General features: G+C 41.2%; 1 protein-coding gene across 6 annotated transcripts in view; it reads right to left on the bottom strand.

Annotated features, from left to right (window-relative positions):
• Positions 1-3,023: 3,023 nt before the first annotated feature.
• The window catches only part of LOC147466007 (protein neprosin-like), a 31,420-nt gene continuing 16,282 nt past the window's right edge, over positions 3,024-18,161 (bottom strand). For all 6 annotated transcript variants that reach the window (XM_086523317.1, XM_086523309.1, XM_086523301.1 and 3 more), the window contains 2 exons: positions 3,681-3,827; positions 3,024-3,583 (listed from right to left, as the gene is read on the bottom strand). In XM_086523317.1, the coding sequence (XP_086379443.1) occupies positions 3,206-3,583; positions 3,681-3,827 (525 nt within the window). In that variant the 3' untranslated portion in view covers positions 3,024-3,205. The remainder of the gene's footprint in view (positions 3,584-3,680; positions 3,828-18,161) is intronic.

Below are 18,161 nucleotides of genomic sequence, written 5' to 3' on the forward strand. Positions count from 1 at the left end.
TTGTGTATCATGCTCCCAAGTTTCAACAAGAAGTACAACATCGGCTTTGCTTGTTAGTTCATCAATGCCAACCCCCGCATTCCATGGGTATCCATTACAATTCCAAAAGCATATTTTCAATTGTAACTCGGTCTCATAGGTCACGCATCCCTATTTGCTTGAGAGACTTGCCTCCTCCTTGGGCACATTTTCTTCATGAGAGATCTCCTTGTTTTTATTATTCTTTTCCTCATATGCCTTGCGACGCATATTTTGTTGCTTAATAGTGCGATCTTCACATACAAAACATTTTGTATCCCTCAAATAGATCCAACTATTATCAAGGATAATCTTTCGCTTGGTCTCATCCGGCATGGTGCATACAATTGGCCGTTGTCCCGAGCGAGGAGCTCCTTGCTTCCCCACTCTATGTGCTCCATAGACCATAACTCCGGACATGCCAAAGTGGGTTTTGAAGAAATCTTCAATAACAATGGCAAGAGAAGGAGGTGTCTCCAACTTCTCTTCGGGAATTCCACGAATAACAATGTTCTTGGAACGTCGCTCCCGTTCCTTCAACTCCTCCACATCCACATTCTCAACATTCTTTGTTTGAACCATAGCTTGCATGAGTGAGGAATTAGAAACCACATTGCTACCACATACATCAGCCCAAGACTTGTTTGTGCATACATTTTTCATGTCGCATACATCCCGGCTCATAGTGTCAAATTTCTCCTCTTTCAATACATGGTCATGCTCTACTTTGCTCATCCGCTCCTTCAAAGCATTCAAGTCCACAAGAGAGCGTTTACATTCCTTGACTTCCTCTTCAAGTTGCATCAAACGTGTTGTTTGCATCTCAAGTGTCCTCTTGAGATTCTCATTCTCAACCACAAGTACCCTTAGTGTGCCATTCTCCATTGCAAGTGCTCGTAAGTCTTCGCCTTGTTTGTTTACGGTCTCTTGCAATGATACCAAGTACGCCGTGATCATGGTTTTCGATGTCGTTGGTTGGGTGGTTGTGTTGCTATCTCCACACTTAGGAGATTTTGGATCATTTTCCAAAATGGTTGTGGACCTTGTTGAAGAAGAAGAACCCTTGCGAGTGCCGGAAGACATTGTATGTAAAATAGGAGATGAGAATCAATTTTGTTGAACCTGTTCACTTCTGAAATGCTGCTACAGAAACGCCTTCCATAACTCTGAAAATTTCTGTCTTTATATCAATGCGTAGAGGACTTCGTGCTCTTCGATTGAGGCTATAGATCACCCAAATCGGAGTTCGGATGAAGAAATTATGATCAAAAGAGTGGATTGCTGTCTACTAGGTCAAAAAACGATTGCATTTTTAGAGAGAGAGAGAGAGAGAGAGAGAGAGAGAGAGAGAGAGACTCCTGTTAATGCATCGAATTTTGAGGTTGATTGCCACATGAGAGGAATGAAAATATATATTAACGTATTCAAGAAGGCAAAATGACCTATGGGACCCAACCATTACTAACTGGTGAATCTAATACCATGCCTGGGTATAAAAAATATTTAAAATGAAACTAGAAGTGCTACTAGTTGGAACTGAGAGAGAGAGAGAGAGAGAGAGAGAGAGAGAGAGAGAGAGAGAGAGAGAGAGAGGCACGTAGGAGAGAGCACGTGTCGTAACCTCCTCCATCCGACAGTGTGGTCTGCAGCTCTAGCGACACCGATAACATTGCGCGTGTAGCTATAGAGGAAGAGAGAGAGATTTAGAGAGAGAGAGAGAGAGAGAGAGAGAGAGAGAGAGAGAGAGAGAGGTGACTGTTTTGGAGTAATTTTATCCTTCTTTTTGGAAAGATGTGATGACTACGTCGAATTGTTTTCCAACTTCAAACATGCCCTTGCATGGTGAGACTCCCAAGTAAATGTGTATGCCGACAAATATTCAAGTAAATAGGTAACATTTGCTTGAGGTTTTCAATTAGATCTCAACATCTATTTAACTTTCTTGCTTGCATTTAGCACTGAAAGAACTTAAGCTAAAAATTGGAAGACAAAAGCCCACACTTTGTTGGGGGGGGGGGGGGGGGGGGGGGGGGGGGGGGGGAGAGAGAGAGAGAGAGAGAGAGAGAGAGAGAACTTTTCTTGATTTGCTTTAAGAAATTTACGACGAACAAAGGGGTTGAGGGTAAGAGGGGCCATGCCGCTACCGAAGGCGGCGCCGTTTTACTATTGAGAATAAAAAGTATTGCTTGGACATAACCAAGATGATGTTGCTGAAGCTTGTCAAAATGTTCATAACTAGATTAATAACCATCTACAAAGTAGTAAAATTTATGCAAAGCTACAAGATCTTGAGCTTAAACTTACGGAAATTTGCATTGAGTCTCATTAAAACCTTTCCACTCGTTCCAAATAAAAAAGGTCTTAGGACAAAACATGGGTTGATCAATATAATTCAATCACAATTGTGAGTTTTGCTATATAAAAAAAAAAAAAAAAAGGGGGGGGGGGGGGGGGGGGGGGGAGAAAACATGGGTAATGGACAAAGGAAAGCACTTTTGCAAAGCTCAAAAAGGTTTTCAGCGAGCTTCCTGTCCAGGATATTAACTCATCGGTTGCATTCCTTGCCAGATATGAGTAGAAGGAACATGATCAAGAAGCTTTGAGCTATTTTTACGCAAATGCAAAGCAAGGCTTTTCCCTGAATATTGTAAGCAAGAGAAGGGTAGGTCGGAGTAGTATGGCCACTTGGCACAAATGCAAGAGGATGGCTCATCTCTAGGTATGATTGTAAGACTCCCATTCTCCAGTGGATCCCTTCTCTTTGGTCTCTACTATTCAAGAGGAAACTGAGATATTAACCAATCTCTACCAAATCTTGAGTTCAAGCCCTCTCCAATAGATCTTTGAGGTCTCTTGGGATTGTTTTCTATGACGTTAGAAACTTTTCTTCTTCTTCTACTCTTCTCTCTAAAATCATGCGACAACCTGTGTGAGGAATTCCGTCTTTGCAGATAATTCTGAATCATTGTTTGAGCCAAGGTTAGTGTGTTAACAAGCGATGCATGTTCCTTCAAATAGGCATCTAATTTACATGTTATATACGCTATGGTATGGTTGGGAACATGGCATACATAAGCATAAGCATCAAGATTGCGACATTGAAATGGATGTGGCATTGTTGATGCTTATGAGCCCAACCAATAGTAGGTGATGTGTACCTAGATAACTAAATAAGCAAATGAGTGAATCATGGGCAATTTGGATTTCTTCCGGGGCCTCCATAATAAAAGTAGGTACCCCAATCGCTACTTGAGCCAGTTTGAACATTATAACAGGTCGGACTTTCTGCAAATGTATTGACATCACTTGCTGACATCAAATTGTTGCTAGCCTCCACAATAAGGAGATGAGAGAAATAGGAGCACTTTCCAAATGACTCAAATGGAAAGTGACCACTGCCCATTTGAGTGGATGTATGCTTGCCACCTGGCTGTGAATTCACCACCTCACCACCCCATTCCACCATGCTTGCAGACTTGGACAAGGATGTGAATAATGCTGCTGGCCAATACCCCAATATGTATTTGTTGCCGAATTGCATCCACCAATTTCCTTCCTTGGGATCCTAAAAATGAGAGACCGGTCATTTTGTCACAACCCCTCCCCCCCCCCAAAACCCAAAAAAAAGAAAACAAAAAGCTTAGAGCAAGACTTGGCCTTACCTTCCAAATAAGAATGGTAATATCATATTGATGGTTGTCGTATGAGGAAATTGGTGCAATGCTGGCTCCCAATGCTATGTCGTTGCTCACTTGCACAAAACCTGAGCAAAGAAGGTTATAACACCCTGTCGTTTGGTAGGAATCACTCTGCTTCCAAACAAACACAATCTTTAAGCTTTTGATACTTATTGTTCATTATTTTATCAAATAAAAGGAATTAATTTCAAAGCTACCATTCAACAAAAGAAAATCTTAGTCAAAGCTGGTGATCCTTTTTTTTTTCTTTTGGGCCATACTCACAATTGTGAGTGTGAGTGCAAGAGTTAGATTATCTTAGAAATGAATGTACAATAAGATTCTTTGTGCCTTGAGGAGTCAAAAGATGCAAAGGTTACATGCCTGAGCCTTTTCACACACATTTACATAGTTCCGTTTCAAGATGCATTTCGACTTGTAGCCACCCATAGTTAACACTTTTTAAGTGTCTAATGTTGAAGAGCGTTTGCTTCCACTCATCAGAGTCCTTGTTTTTTCCAACAGAAAATAATTCGCTACTTTCCTATATGATTTCTTTGAACTTTGTTGTCGCTTGGTTTCTTTCAAAAACTCGAAGGTTTCACGACTTCCAAGTTTGTTTGAGATAACAGAAGCGAACAAATTGTGTGCAGACCAGAATGGTTTGATTTTAAAGATCGTTCCTCGTAGAATCAAGTCATTCTTGAAAAATCAAATCTTCCAAGTTTTCTACACCCATTTGCACACTTTAGTCACAAGACCTCTCGTGGCCGGGAAATCTTTGAAAAGATGAGAAGGGTCTTTAGTAACCGCTTTACATCCCAAGAAGAGGTATGTGCCTATCCCTCTGGTATCCCTCTGGATTTTACCTTGATCCTAGTTGGTATTCCCCCCCCATAAGGAATAATTTCATTATGCTATGCCATGGACAATCCCACATGTTTCCTACAACTACTGCCCATTTTGACTCAATCCACGACAATCTCCATTGTTTGTTAAGTAGAGAGAACCAATCTGCTTTGTAGATAAGTTTGGTTTGTGTTCCCCTTGATTGTGGTAGATCAATATTCTTATTTCTTGACCAGTTCCAGACTTTCCAAACATATTCGACCTCATGAATAGGCACCAGAACATTGCTTAGACTCTTCCGGGGTCACTATATGTAAAACCAATATATCATGTGCGCTCAAGGACTATTTATAAAACCCCTTAGCTATGATTTTTTCACCAATAAAAGGGACACTTTTTCGATTCAATCTTTTTTTTTTCAAGATCAGTTTTTCAACCACCTTTTGTACGTGAAAATGTGAAAAAATACATAATAAAATAATCTCTACTATTGAACCCCACGTGTTCTATATTTATTTATTATAGTGACCCCACTGAGCTTAGACCATCAACCACTCTATTGACCAATAGAATTATGTTTTCATTGAGGTTGTGTATTGGGTAGTTAGTTGGTCTGTCTCTTTCTAGCTCATGCTGCTTCAGTCCTAGGACTCAGTTAGATATATTAATCCTTTGTTATTGGTTTTTCTGGCAACTTCTCTTCAGAAGGGCTTTAGAAAACCACCTCAAATATTAGAGAGCCAAGGGGACCAATGTGTAATGGAGTATCTACTTGACTCCGCCCATTCTAGTGCTTCTGATGCTTTGACAAATTTATGTACCAGTTCGCCCCTATTGCCACCTAGCTTTATGTTGCCGTAGATTGGTGCCAGTAGTTTGTTGTGAGAATCTACTTCCTTCCATGGGTCCCCTTGGAAGTAGAACTTTACTTTGTCTATCATATCCCATGCCATAATGGCCCATACGTGATCTTGGTTTGCTATTGTCACAACAAACTTGGCACATTAAGACTCCACATGCACCATTGGGTTGAGAAATCCAATTCCCCCGGGTCCTTGGGTCTAGCAATCCACTCTTATCTTTCCCACTATCACGACAGTATCTTTGGAGTTTTTTCATACAAAAGGTTACACAAGATGTAAGGACTCTTTCCAATTGCTTTTGGTCATTTTCAGGATTGGCGAGAAGAAGGATAAGTACGGGACCATGAACGAGAGACTATCTTCACTTTACTGTGGAAGGGGAGAAGCGCATACTCCCATCTTTTCACCTGGCTCCTAATTTTGAGCATGACCAAATGAAACTTTTGTTTGTTAGAGAATCCTACCCCCCTAGTGAGACCCCAAGGTGGCAACACACTGTTTCTTTAGAGACGAATTCTCTACTAACCACTTAGAAGGGACACATGAATCATTCCCTGAGAGGGAGGAGCCTTGACTTCTCAATGTTTCATTTAGAGCGTGAGGCTATGGAAAGAATTTGAACTATCCCAAGAGTCTTTTTGAGTATTTGAGAGGTGAATTTTAGAAATAGTAGTGAATCATCATCAAAAAGTTTGGCCAGGAGTTGTTTGTTACCTAGATGAGATAGGCCTTGAATGTCCCCTTTCTCAGTGCTCATTTCGAGCATGTAGCCGGGAGTAGCATACATGCTAAGGTATAGGTATGTAGGTGTGTGACTAGCCCTCTTTTCACACTTGGATCTAGCACCCCCTCTAATAGGGCTTTATTTGGTAAGTGAGTTAGGGGGGATTTCAGGTCATCCCATAATTCCTCAAAATACTATGGTCATTCTGGGATTTCAAGTCATCCCAGAATTCCTCAAAAAACCCTATCATCATTCCATTCCATCCTACCAACTTTTCCTTGACCATGAAATATAAGGCAAGTGAACACTCGATTGGTGCAAGAAAAGATCCAAAAAACCTGGGTTTGGGAATTCAAAATGAAGGGATCACCTCAGCTTTCACTTGGTCATCTTCTCACTCAACATGCCCTTATCAAGTTTGAAAAGGAGATTACAAACATCACGAGGAAAAGAAACGGTTTCATCTACCACAAACTTGTCTCTCTAGTAGCCTCTACCTCACAGGATGTGACCCCTATAAGATAAAATACCTAAAATTGAGAGATCAGCTAAGACACAAGGAAAATCTTGCTCTCCACCATGCTATCGCCTTCTTTAGGCATGGATGGGCAGGGAAAATAGATCGACTCTCAAAAGAGATGTTCAAAATCTTAAGAAAGAAGAAGGCAAGAGACACTATCCCTCATCTCTCCTTGTGATGGTAGAGTCTACCAGAGATGAAGAAAACCTAAAAGCTTACTTGATTGCACTTGGAGAAACTCTTCACTCCTAGAGAGCTACTTTCTCCCAAAATTCACAAGGCTTGAAAATAGATTTGGCAGCACACGAAATTAATCATTCCATAGGATTCTTATCAACTTGCTGATCAATCTTTGTCTTTGGCTCACATTAATATTTCTATAGAGGGTGTTGAACCTAGAAGACTTTAGGATTACATATCATTTCAGTCTGATTTCTTCTATACCTTGAATGGCATTCTTGCCCCTGTTCTCCTTCGTGTTTGGGAAGAGGACCTTGCCAATTGGAGACCCCTTACTATGCTCACCTCAACATATAAAGTCTTTGCCAAAGCAATAGGTAATCAGATCACCCCGATTTAGATGAAAGAAATCTCTTTATAACAAGAAGGTTTTATTAAAGCAAGAACGATTTTGGAAGCTATGATTGTTCTATGGGATATTGGTTATGATTAAGATATTCACTAACATAGATTTTGACAAAGACCATGATTGATTGAAATAGTCTTTTATTATTTAGAGTTCAATGCCTATAGGGTTTGGTCTGAACATGCTACTGTTTGCTACTATCTTATGTGAGGGAGGCAATGCGCCAGTGAACATACGGGCAAGAAGGAAAGAGTAATTGGGAGAAACAACACACAAGAAGGAGAGAGTGTGTATTGCCTTTATTGTATATATGAGAAGGGTGAAATAGAGTTAACAAGTTAGTAGGTGGAGAGTGTCAGTCACGGGTGGAAGGCCACATGTCTTTACTCCAAAACCTCCCACTTCAAGGCCAATGTGATCGTAAGTGGTTATGACTAAAGCTAGTATGTACATTCTTGAAGCACATCAACTTCACCCTTATACAAATATGCTCACCCTACACCCATTAACTCGATGCAATGTGCAAACTGCTCCATAGCTAGGCTCTTTGTTGTAAAAGCATATGCTGGGTTGCCATCATTATGGACCTTGACAAGCTCAAATCGATTATCTATTAACGCATCCCAAATGAGATGATACCTCACCTCAATGTGTTTTGACTTAAGTGAAACATGAGATTTCTTGCCAAATCAATGGTACTCTGACTACCATAATACAAAATTGGAACCTGTTGAATGTCTAAATCTCCCAATAAACGTGCCAACCATATAGATTCCTTGTTGGCATCTAATGCTACAACATAGTCAACATCTGTAGTGGAAGAAGATGTATGATCTTGGAGAGATGATCTCCAAAAAATGGCTCCTCCTAAAGTTATGAAAATGAAGCCATACATAGATCTTCTACTGTCGAACTTGTATAATCTTCATTCGTGTAACCAACAATAGATGCATCACTATTACCAAAGCGTAATTATTTGCTCGTTATATCCTTCAAGTGTCTGAGGATGTGTTTCACCGCTATCCAATGTTGCTTGCCAGGATTAGTCATATATCGATTGTAAATCCAATGTCTGGCCTCGTCGCTACCATAGCATACATAAGACTACCTCTTCGACGAAAGAATATGGCACACTAGCTATTTCTGCTCTCTCGGAATTTGATTTTAGAATCTTCCTTGCTTAGTTTCAAATGTGACAGTAGTGTACTCATTGCCTTCCCCCATTGCATGAAACACTGCAATACCTTGTGGATATAAAATTCCTCAAAAAGCTCAAGAATTTCCTTTATCATATCTCTCTTGATACATATACCAAGAAAATGATACATATCTCTCTTGATACATATACCAAGAAAATGATTTGCTTCATCCAAATCCTTCATAGCAAAATTTTTGCTCAACATTTGCCTCAAGTTGGCATTCTCCTTAGTAGACTTTCCTGCCATGAACATGTCATCTACATCTAAACTGAGAACATCCAAAGAACTATCACTGAGTTTCTTTGTATACAAGTAGTGATCCTCTTAAATCCTTGGGATTGCATAAAAGCATCAAATTTTGATTTCACTACCTTGAACCCCGCTTTAAGCCATAAAGCGCTTGCTTTAGTTTGCATACAAGCTTCTCCCTAGTTGCCTATTCAAACACATTAGGTTACTCCATGTAAACATCCTCTTGTACATTTCTATGAAGAAAGGATGTCTTCACATCCATTCGGGCAAGCTCCATGTCAATGGCTACTAGGCCAAGCAATGTGCATTGTGTAGTCATCTTGACAACGAGCGAGAAGATTTCATCAAAAGCATCTCCCTTTTGCTACTTGAATCCCTTAGCAACCAATTTATCTTTGTGCTTAGGCTTGAGATTATTAGATGTAAACTTCTTCTTGTAAACCCATTTGCAAGGTAAGGCTTGCTTGCCTTCTAGAAATTCAACCAAGTCCCATGTCTCATTGTTGACAATCGAGTTGTACTCAGATTGCATGGTACTTGACATTGTCATCAATTTGCATGGCTTCTTTGTAACAAGATGGCTCATCGCAGTCAGTTAGCATGACGTAGTCCAACCCTGGCTGAAATTGCTTAGATGAATGTGAGGATCTACCTAATCATCACAAATCTTGACCACTGCTCCAAGCCCTGTCAATTGGGCCGCTGCTACTCAAAGGTACATCACTAGTCTTTTGAGTTTTTGTAGATTTTGAGGCAATGCCCTCGAATGAGACTTTTCTATACAACCTTTTTGATAGGTTTCTTGTGCATCTTCAATTCGTCATCTTCAATTCCTCGAAGATATACTTGTGTGACTTTGGGTCTAGCTTTTTTCAAAGCTCTTTGGGCATATGTGCATATGTCTCACATCAAAAGACACGCAAATGATCATAATGTGGCTTCTTTTTGGACCATAGTTCCTCTCAAATTTGGCAATTAAATGATGTACTAGGTGACTTGTTAATGATATGTACTGCTATGAGTATTGTCTCTACCCAAAAATCTTGAGTCAGATTCTGCATAGAAAGCATGATTGTGACTCGCTCGTAAATCCTTCAATTCATAGTTTCTGCAATTCCATTCTGACTAGGTGTGTAAGGTACAATAAATTTCCTCTTGATACTCTCTTGCTAGAAAATTCTCAAACTCCTTGGAGACGTATTCTCCACCATTATCAATCCTCAAGCTTTTGATCTTCTTGCTACACTGAATCTCTACCAATGCTAAACATTTTTGGAAAGTAGAGAAGACTTGATCCTTATGTCGCAAAGGATAAACCCACACCTTTCTGGTGGAATCGTCTATGAAAGTCACAAAATAGCTACCTGACCCTACAGACTTGGTTGGCATAGGACTAGGCACAAACGTTGCTATGAACAAGTTTAAAGTGGCTGTGAATGCTTCCTATTCAATGGCGATGAAGTATTCTTAGTTTGTTTACCATAGAAATGCGATGCTTACACATAAGAAAATTGGAATAACTTAACACAAGTAAGTAATCAAAACGTGCTAGTGTTTCCATTCCCTTTTGGCACATGTGGCCTAGCCGGCCATGCCACAACTTAGTGGATGGCAGCTTGGCTATGGATATACAATCCTCTTTTACACATGAAACAGACATGTACAACATTCCATACTTATGACCTTTGAGAATCACAAGATTTCTCTTCCTGATCATCCATGATCCATTCTCAAAAGTGGTTGTGTAACCCAAGTCGTCGAGTTGACCAACATACATCAACTTTTTGCTATGCACGCCAATCTTTCTTTAAATGTTCTTTCTTGTGGCAATGATAGAGCTCAACATTGTGCAAAGAATCGATTTACTACAAGCATTCCCACGATCCTTGCATTTGGCACGGTTTTGAGTGCGGCCTCTCTGACCTTTGCCACTGGCAATATATGCATCACGTTGCTTTGTAGGTTCCATAGATTTCTTCCGTATCTCTTCACTGAATAGATTGAAAACTACAACATCATAGGTCAACTTGTCTTCATGTGCAGAGTTGCTAATCGTTGTGCAAAATATATCCCATGAAGAGAGTAAACATCCAGTAAGAAGATGGGCCACACTTTGTCATCAAACTACAGTGCTTGTGATATCAATTGGCTAAAAAGTACATTGAATGCATTCAAGTGCTTGAACAACGTGTCACCTTCTTTCATGCAAAGCTCAAAAAGCTTCTTCATCAAGTGTACTTTGTTACTTATGCTTTTGCTCTTGTACGTATTACATAGCTTGTCTCATAAAGATTTAGCAATAGCTTCACCCACTATATTGAAATACATAGATTCAGCTAAGAATAAGAAAATAGTGGACCTAGCTTTTGCATCTATCATCTTTCACTATGATTTCCTATTGCCATCTCCCTTTGCACGCAAGATTGACTCTTTGAGTTAGCACATCCTGGATTCGCTCTTTCCACATAGAAAAATTAGTGTCGTCAAACTTTCTAATATTTTAAATGGCCTTCTCAATAGAAGAGGCCATTTTTGTAAGACTTGAGTACTATGAAGAGAATACCAATAGTTATGGTGAAAAAATCCGACAAAATTTTGAAGTGTCACAAAAAGCATAGGTAGACTTGTGGGAAAAATTCAGCAGAGGCTCCTTCGTATTGGGAGTGAAAAATCGACCCAAATGATATATAAAAAGGCATGAAATCAACTCAAGAGAGTAAAACTAAGCATAAACTGTGAATTTTCATTGACAAATGACTGTCATAGGCATAGTTAAGCAAAACATCTCATAAGATATATGACCGATGACGAGGATACTATGATAGGGGACTCCAACAACCTGTATCATTTGAGAATATCCCATCTCAAAAAAATCTCATGCAGGACCCTCCAAAAGGCTAAGCAAACACAAGACACTCGCCATAGTCTTAGAAAGGGCTCTTTCGGTCAGAATCTGAAAAATGGGCGATACTGCCAAAAACGCCAAAAACATGGCTTCACACGAAGTATAGTTCCCGTAACTCAACTTACATGTGTGAGAACCATACGTAAACACGTATTTGACACTAATGCAAATAGTAGACAAGATCCTTGTGGGGATACCTACTCTCAAAAGACCTCAATGGCACTCTAAGTGCTAAAATAATATATCTGGCAATGCATAATATCTCATCGTGATATTCCTAGTACCTACCAAAAACACTGCCTAAGGGCCTATGAAAGAGTTGTATTTGTCTTGTATCTAACAAACCTATAATCCCTGTGTCCAAAGTAGTAGACAAACTAGAGAAAATCGAGATCTATGTCTCATAAACAACCACAAGTGCCATACACGCCGCCAATACGCATATGGCAAGCCGTAACCTCTCTGAAAAACATAGAGAGTTTGAAAATACATGTGAACTGCATAAGGGATGTATGCTTGGGCTATATGCCCCCTTATAAGCCTGATATGAGTCTGTGAGAAACCTTATGTCAGTGTAGATCTGAATCCAACGTCATCTTTTGCTGACGGACGGAAGTGCTGAAAGCGTTGATGCTTGAAAACCAAATTGTCGAATCCAATGTACTCATTGAAAGAGTGCCAAAAGCGCCAAAAAAGGGTGTCAAATTGTATGTGTTGGAATCTAGATGCTGGAGGAAAATGTCTCCCTATGTTGTCGAGGAAAAACCGAGATCAGGTGTCGATAGTAGGCTAAGAAAGGCCGTCAATGTCGAAAGTACCAAGGGAGATCGAGGCCGAGATGGTACCGAAAAACGAGGATATGCCGAAGGAGAGCCAAACCGCTCTCTCTCACTCTCGCTATGCCGAAAACGCCAAAAATCCGAAAAGTCGGCTCGAAGTCGATATTGAAATCAAAGAAGCCCATGGAGGAGAGAGTCCGATCCTCTCTTTGTCACATGCACATCTAACCCTATGTGTACATGGACAAGCTACTTCATGACAGTGATTCATTTCAGTTAGATTAGGAAGTGATCTAACACTTTGTGAGTCTGTTCGCAGACCGTGCATATCCAGGCAATTAGAGTAGATGCATATCCTCTGGTTGCACACAACATGACCATCAGATTTCCATCAGAACCCATCAAGAGCATGTTTACAGTGCATAGACCTATTTTCCCTATTTTTGACATTTTTCACTTATTATTTTTAAGTGACTTTTGTTGGGAACTAGGTAGGGCAATTTTAGCAAGCAAGTATATAAAGAAACCTAGCGCTAGCACTTTCTGGCAGAAGAGGCAACAGGAACCAAGGGTTCAACAGGCACCTTTTTAGCAAGACTCCCCATTGGCAGGAAGACTCAACGTTTTTCAGCCATCAACAAGATCAGCCAGCGGTTTTGCACTTGCAGATTCCCGGCGATAGTAGAACAACAGATCAGCCTAGCGTTTTGCATTTGCAGGACAACCGGCAACAGCAGGACCCCAGACCCACTAGCGTTTTTGCAGCAGACTCCAGTTTAGCCCTAGCTTTTTTTGTTTGCAGATCAACTCCTACCGTTTTGCAGATTCATCGCGACAAGACATCAAGAGGCACCAGCATTTTCAGTTTTCAACAGTAAGATACCGCAGTAGAACCCCCGAACCTCACAGATCTCACCTTTCCGCAGAAGATCCTCACCGCACGGTCAAATCCAGCATAGTTCGCAGATTCAGCCCAGAAAACACAAATTTCAGCATCAACGTTTTTAGCGTGTCGTCGTCGCATCGTCGCCATCGACATCGTCATCGTCATAGAGTCAGAATTCAGCAGACTCAAGATTTGCAAATTTCAGCATGTCTCGTCGTCTCCTCATCGTCGTCGACATCATCGGCAAGTCTAAGCATTGTAGAGATTTGTGCAATCAATAGTAGATCGCTCTCGCCATAGAGAGTGGGGCCTTCGGAGGAGGGTTTGACAACATTCTGGTGTCGTATTCTTCTCTTTCTATCTCTCAATCTCAGCACCTTTATTCACAGTGTTCACCACTTTGTTTGTGTCCATTGCACCCTCTCACTAAAGAACAGAAGGCTCTCCCTTCCGTAAGTAAAAGGAACCCTTGAGCACAGTTCGGCGCACTCATATTGAGCAAAGTTCAACATTCACTTCCGCTACACCTTACATTGGCATCAGAGCTTTGGCAGTGTTTTGTATCACTCAAGGAAAGAACCACAAGAACCACTTATTTTTTTTGGCTTGTTGCGGTCGCACGTAACCCAAGTCCTCTTGGGCGTGTCGATTCCTAATCGTGTTTTTGAAGAGTGACAGGAGACCCAAGAAAGAAGGGCTTGTCCAGCCTCCCCTTTGTGCCTCTTTTCACTCATTGAGAGCAGACCGTGCACTTAGCGGCCAACCAATCGACGTGAGGTGGGAAAATGCAACCTTGGTGTGAGCACAAGGCCGCCAAGGGGTGCGCCTGCAGAAACGAGAAGAGCTCGGGTGAAGAGAAGATCCTCCTCTAACACAAATTCCAAGCTAAAGAAGAACCTCATGAACCTCAACCTCAAGAACTCAAGACCCTCAAGACCCTCAAGAAACCCAAGAACCAAGACCCACAAGAACCAAAGTTCCTCGTGAACTTAAGAACCCAAGACTTCAGTGGATGGTCATCACCCGAAGCGGCATGGATACTTCGCATGGAGGTGATGAGCATGGTTGGTGAAGAAGAGATTTCCCCACCACGAGGTTTTTCCGACCCTCCCCCTTCCCTATCTACGCAAAGGATTGCACTAACTCCTATGGAGGCTTTCGACAAGATGATGATGGACAGGCAGTTAGAACGCGAAGCAAGAACAACAGAAAGAAAGACAAAAATTGATCGTAAGTACCAAGAAACAATGGCAGCCATAGCGCATGACTGCAAGCAAGCATGCTTGGAAGCCAAAGTAAGACTAGCCGAATTGAATCGTGAGCGCGAAGAAAGAGAAGCAAAATTTGATCGCGAGAACAAAACAAGAAAAGCAATGAGCGACCAACACATGAAAGAGATGTTGCGACTCTATTCTCACGTGCAGGCACAGATGCAAGAGATTCGGGAAAAGGAGACTCTCTCATTCTCTTCTTCTCCAAAGCATGACACAGAGGATTTGCATGATGATAAGCATGATGAATTGAATGATAATGATAAGCATGATTAGGATGACAATGACAAGCATGATGATTTGCATGATGACCAAGATGTGATTTCTCACGAGCATGATGATTTACATGATCAAGATGTGATTTCTCACAAGCATGATGATTTGCAGAAAGAGGATGTGATTGTTCACCAGGATGATGGTTTAGTTGATGCTTTTTCTAGCGAAGCTAACCTCGTTGCAGATTCAATCAATCACGAAGAACCGATCTTGGCTTTTGAGTCGAGGTCCACAGCACCCCCACAGGCAGATTTGATCGATCACGAAGAGCCGATCTTGGCTCTCGAGTCGAGGTCCAAAGAACCTCCACAGGAAGTATTATGTTTTCGAATGATTAGTCAGCACGCATTGTTCGAGTGTTTCATTCGTGATGCTTTCCTCTATTTTAGTCACCGTCCTTATGTGATCCCTTTTCATAGGCATGACATATTGTACGATGAGCACGATTCACTCATGAATGAGCACGGATGTATGCGGATTACTCATGAAAAGATGAAATGTTTGCATTCAAGGAATTCACATTCCATGTCTCTTCCTTGGCATGACACAGTATCGGAAAGAGCACAAGAAGGATTGAGCATCAAGCATGGGCATTTCCATTGTGATTTGCCACAGTTGATTGATTAGATAAAAAGTCAACTTTCGACCCCATTGTTTGCGTGTGTTTGATGAACGGTTTGGCACTCCGTCTCTATGTTCATCTCCATTGCATGCACAATTTTTTCGAAGAAATAGAATTTTTCAAGTCACTTTACATGGAATGGGTATGTCCATGTCTCTGTGTTGGAAGTGGTTTTAGGAATTTTCATACTCGAAGATTCTTGAAGAAGGTAGACGCATGACTCTAGATGCAGTTGAAGCATCGAAGGAGCCACAAAGACTTTGTGTCGCTTTCGGTGCGGCACAAAGAAGCAAGCGTTGCAGACCTTTATGAAGTTCAAGTATCGCATGACCCATGCATCAGAGTGGACCGACGAAGAGTCCTTTCTAGGACTCCAGACCCTGTTGACGATCTCCATCGACACTATACAGTTCGGTACCATTACCTCACTTTGAAAAGGAGGGGATGTCACGTCTAATCCTATGTGTACGTGGACAAGCTACTTCATGACATGGGTTCATTTCAGTTAGATTACGAAGTGATCTGGTACTTTTGTGAGTCTGTTCGCAAAGCGGGCATGTCCAAGTACTTAGAGTAGATGCATATTTCTAAGTGCCTATCCTCTGGTTGCACACAACATGACCATCAGATTTCCATCAGAACCCATCAGGAGCATTTTTACAATGCATAGACCTATTTTTTTTATTTTTGATATTTTTCACTTATTATTTTTAAGTGACTTTTGTTGGGAACTAGGTAGGGCAATTTTCACAAGCAAGTATATAAAGAAACCTAGTGCTAGCACTTTCTCGTAGAAGAGGCAACAAGAACAAGGGTTCAGCAGACACCTTCTCAGCAAGACTCCCCACCGACAGGAAGACTTAGCGTTTTTCAGCCATCAACAAGATCAGCCAGCGTTTTTGCACTTGCGGATTCCCGACGACAGTAGAACAACAGATCAGCCTAGCGTTTTGCATTTGTAGGACAACCTGCGACAGCAGGACCCCAGACCCACTAGCGTTTTTGAAGCAGACTCCAATTCAGCCCTAGCGTTTTTGGTTTGCAGATCAGCTCCTCCGTTTTGCAGATTCATCGTGACAGGACATCAGGAGGCACCAACGTTTTCAGTTTTCAGCAGTCAGATACCGTAGTAGAATCCTCGAACCTTGTAGATATCACCTTCCTGCAGCAGATCCTCGCCGCAGAGTCAAATCTAGCATAGTTCGCAGATTCAACCCGTAATACGTAGATTTTAGCATCTGTGTTTTCAACGTGTCGTCGTCGCATCATTGCCATCGACATCGTCACCGACATAGAGTCAGAATTCAGCAGATAAAGATTTACAAATTTCAACCCATCTTGTCGTCGTCCTCATTGTTGTCGACATAGTCGGCAAGTCCAAGCATTGGAGAGATTTGTGCAATCAATAGTAGACCACTCTCGCCATAGAGAGTGGGGCCTTCGCAGGAGGGTTTGACAACATTCTGGTGTCATATTCTTCTGTCTCTATCTCTCAATGGTTTGACAACATTCTGGTGTCGTATTCTTCTCTCTCTATCTCTCAGCACCTTCATTCACAGTGTTCACCACTTTGTTTGTGTCCATTGCACTCTCTCTCTAAAGAAACGGAAGGCTCTCCCTTCCTAAGTAAAAGGAACCCTTGAGCATAGTTCGAAGCACTCATCTTGAGCAAAGTTCAACATTCACTTCCACTACACCTTACACTCTCTCTCTCTCTCTCTCTCTCTCTCTCTCTCTCTCTCAAACTGATGTCGAAGCTCGAAATTTGATATTGTATATGTGTTACATACACTACGATTACCATACGCAAGGAATTGTGTGTGTGTGTGTGCACACAACTTTCACCCTTCCAAGAAAAAAATGACTTGTAATCTCCAAATCTATTTAATTCCTCGAAGCTTTAGAATTTCAAGCTTCAAGATTTCCTAAGGTTGACGTTCAACAATGATCAATTCTCCAAGCCTTAGCATTCCAAAGGTTCAACATTCTCCGATTTCTTAGACGCTTCACCTTTCAATTTCTTACACAAAAACTTAATTTATCAAGGTTGAAGCATATTTCAATCTTTGCAAGCCCAAAACCTCCAAGTCTTACACAAAAACTTAATTTATCAAGGTTGAAGCATATTTCAATCTTTGCAAACCCAAAGCCTCCAAGACTTTGCTAAAATTGATCTCCCTTCTTCAAAAGCTTCAACAACACCTTTTTTGTAGATATGAGAGAAACAGAAAATCTCCTTTGCTTGCTTGTCCAAACTTTTAGCCTGTCGAGAAGCTTTCATGTATGCCAAGGCCATTGCAAGTATAGTCGAACCCACTTTGATACAAGTTGTGAGAGAGGCCATGTGCCCATGTGCACGCGTGCGAATAGGGGAAGAAGGGAGGAAGAGTAATTGGGAAAAACAACACACTAGAAGAAGAGTGTGTGTGTGTGTGTGTTGCCTTTATTGTATATATGAAAAAGGTGAAATAGTGTTAGTGAGCTGGGAGGTGGAGGGTGTCAGTTGTGGGTGGGCGGCCACATGCCTTTACCCCAACACCTTATTTGTCAATGCTAAAGAGCAAGGATCTCCATAATTCAATGGACTATTTGAAGCCTTTGTGCTTAGTAGGTTTATTTTTTAGGGTTTTCCCTTAACCCCTCTCCTCTTACCACCGTGACAACCAATGGTCTCAATCCTCTAGTTAAAGGTAAAATTGCAACATGGCTTATTAAGAGTGTGCCTCTTCCTAGT

Source organism: Adiantum capillus-veneris, chromosome 1, assembly GCF_014529385.1.
Source record: "Adiantum capillus-veneris isolate H3 chromosome 1, ASM1452938v2, whole genome shotgun sequence".
In the NCBI taxonomy this organism is placed as follows: domain Eukaryota; kingdom Viridiplantae; phylum Streptophyta; class Polypodiopsida; order Polypodiales; family Pteridaceae; genus Adiantum; species Adiantum capillus-veneris.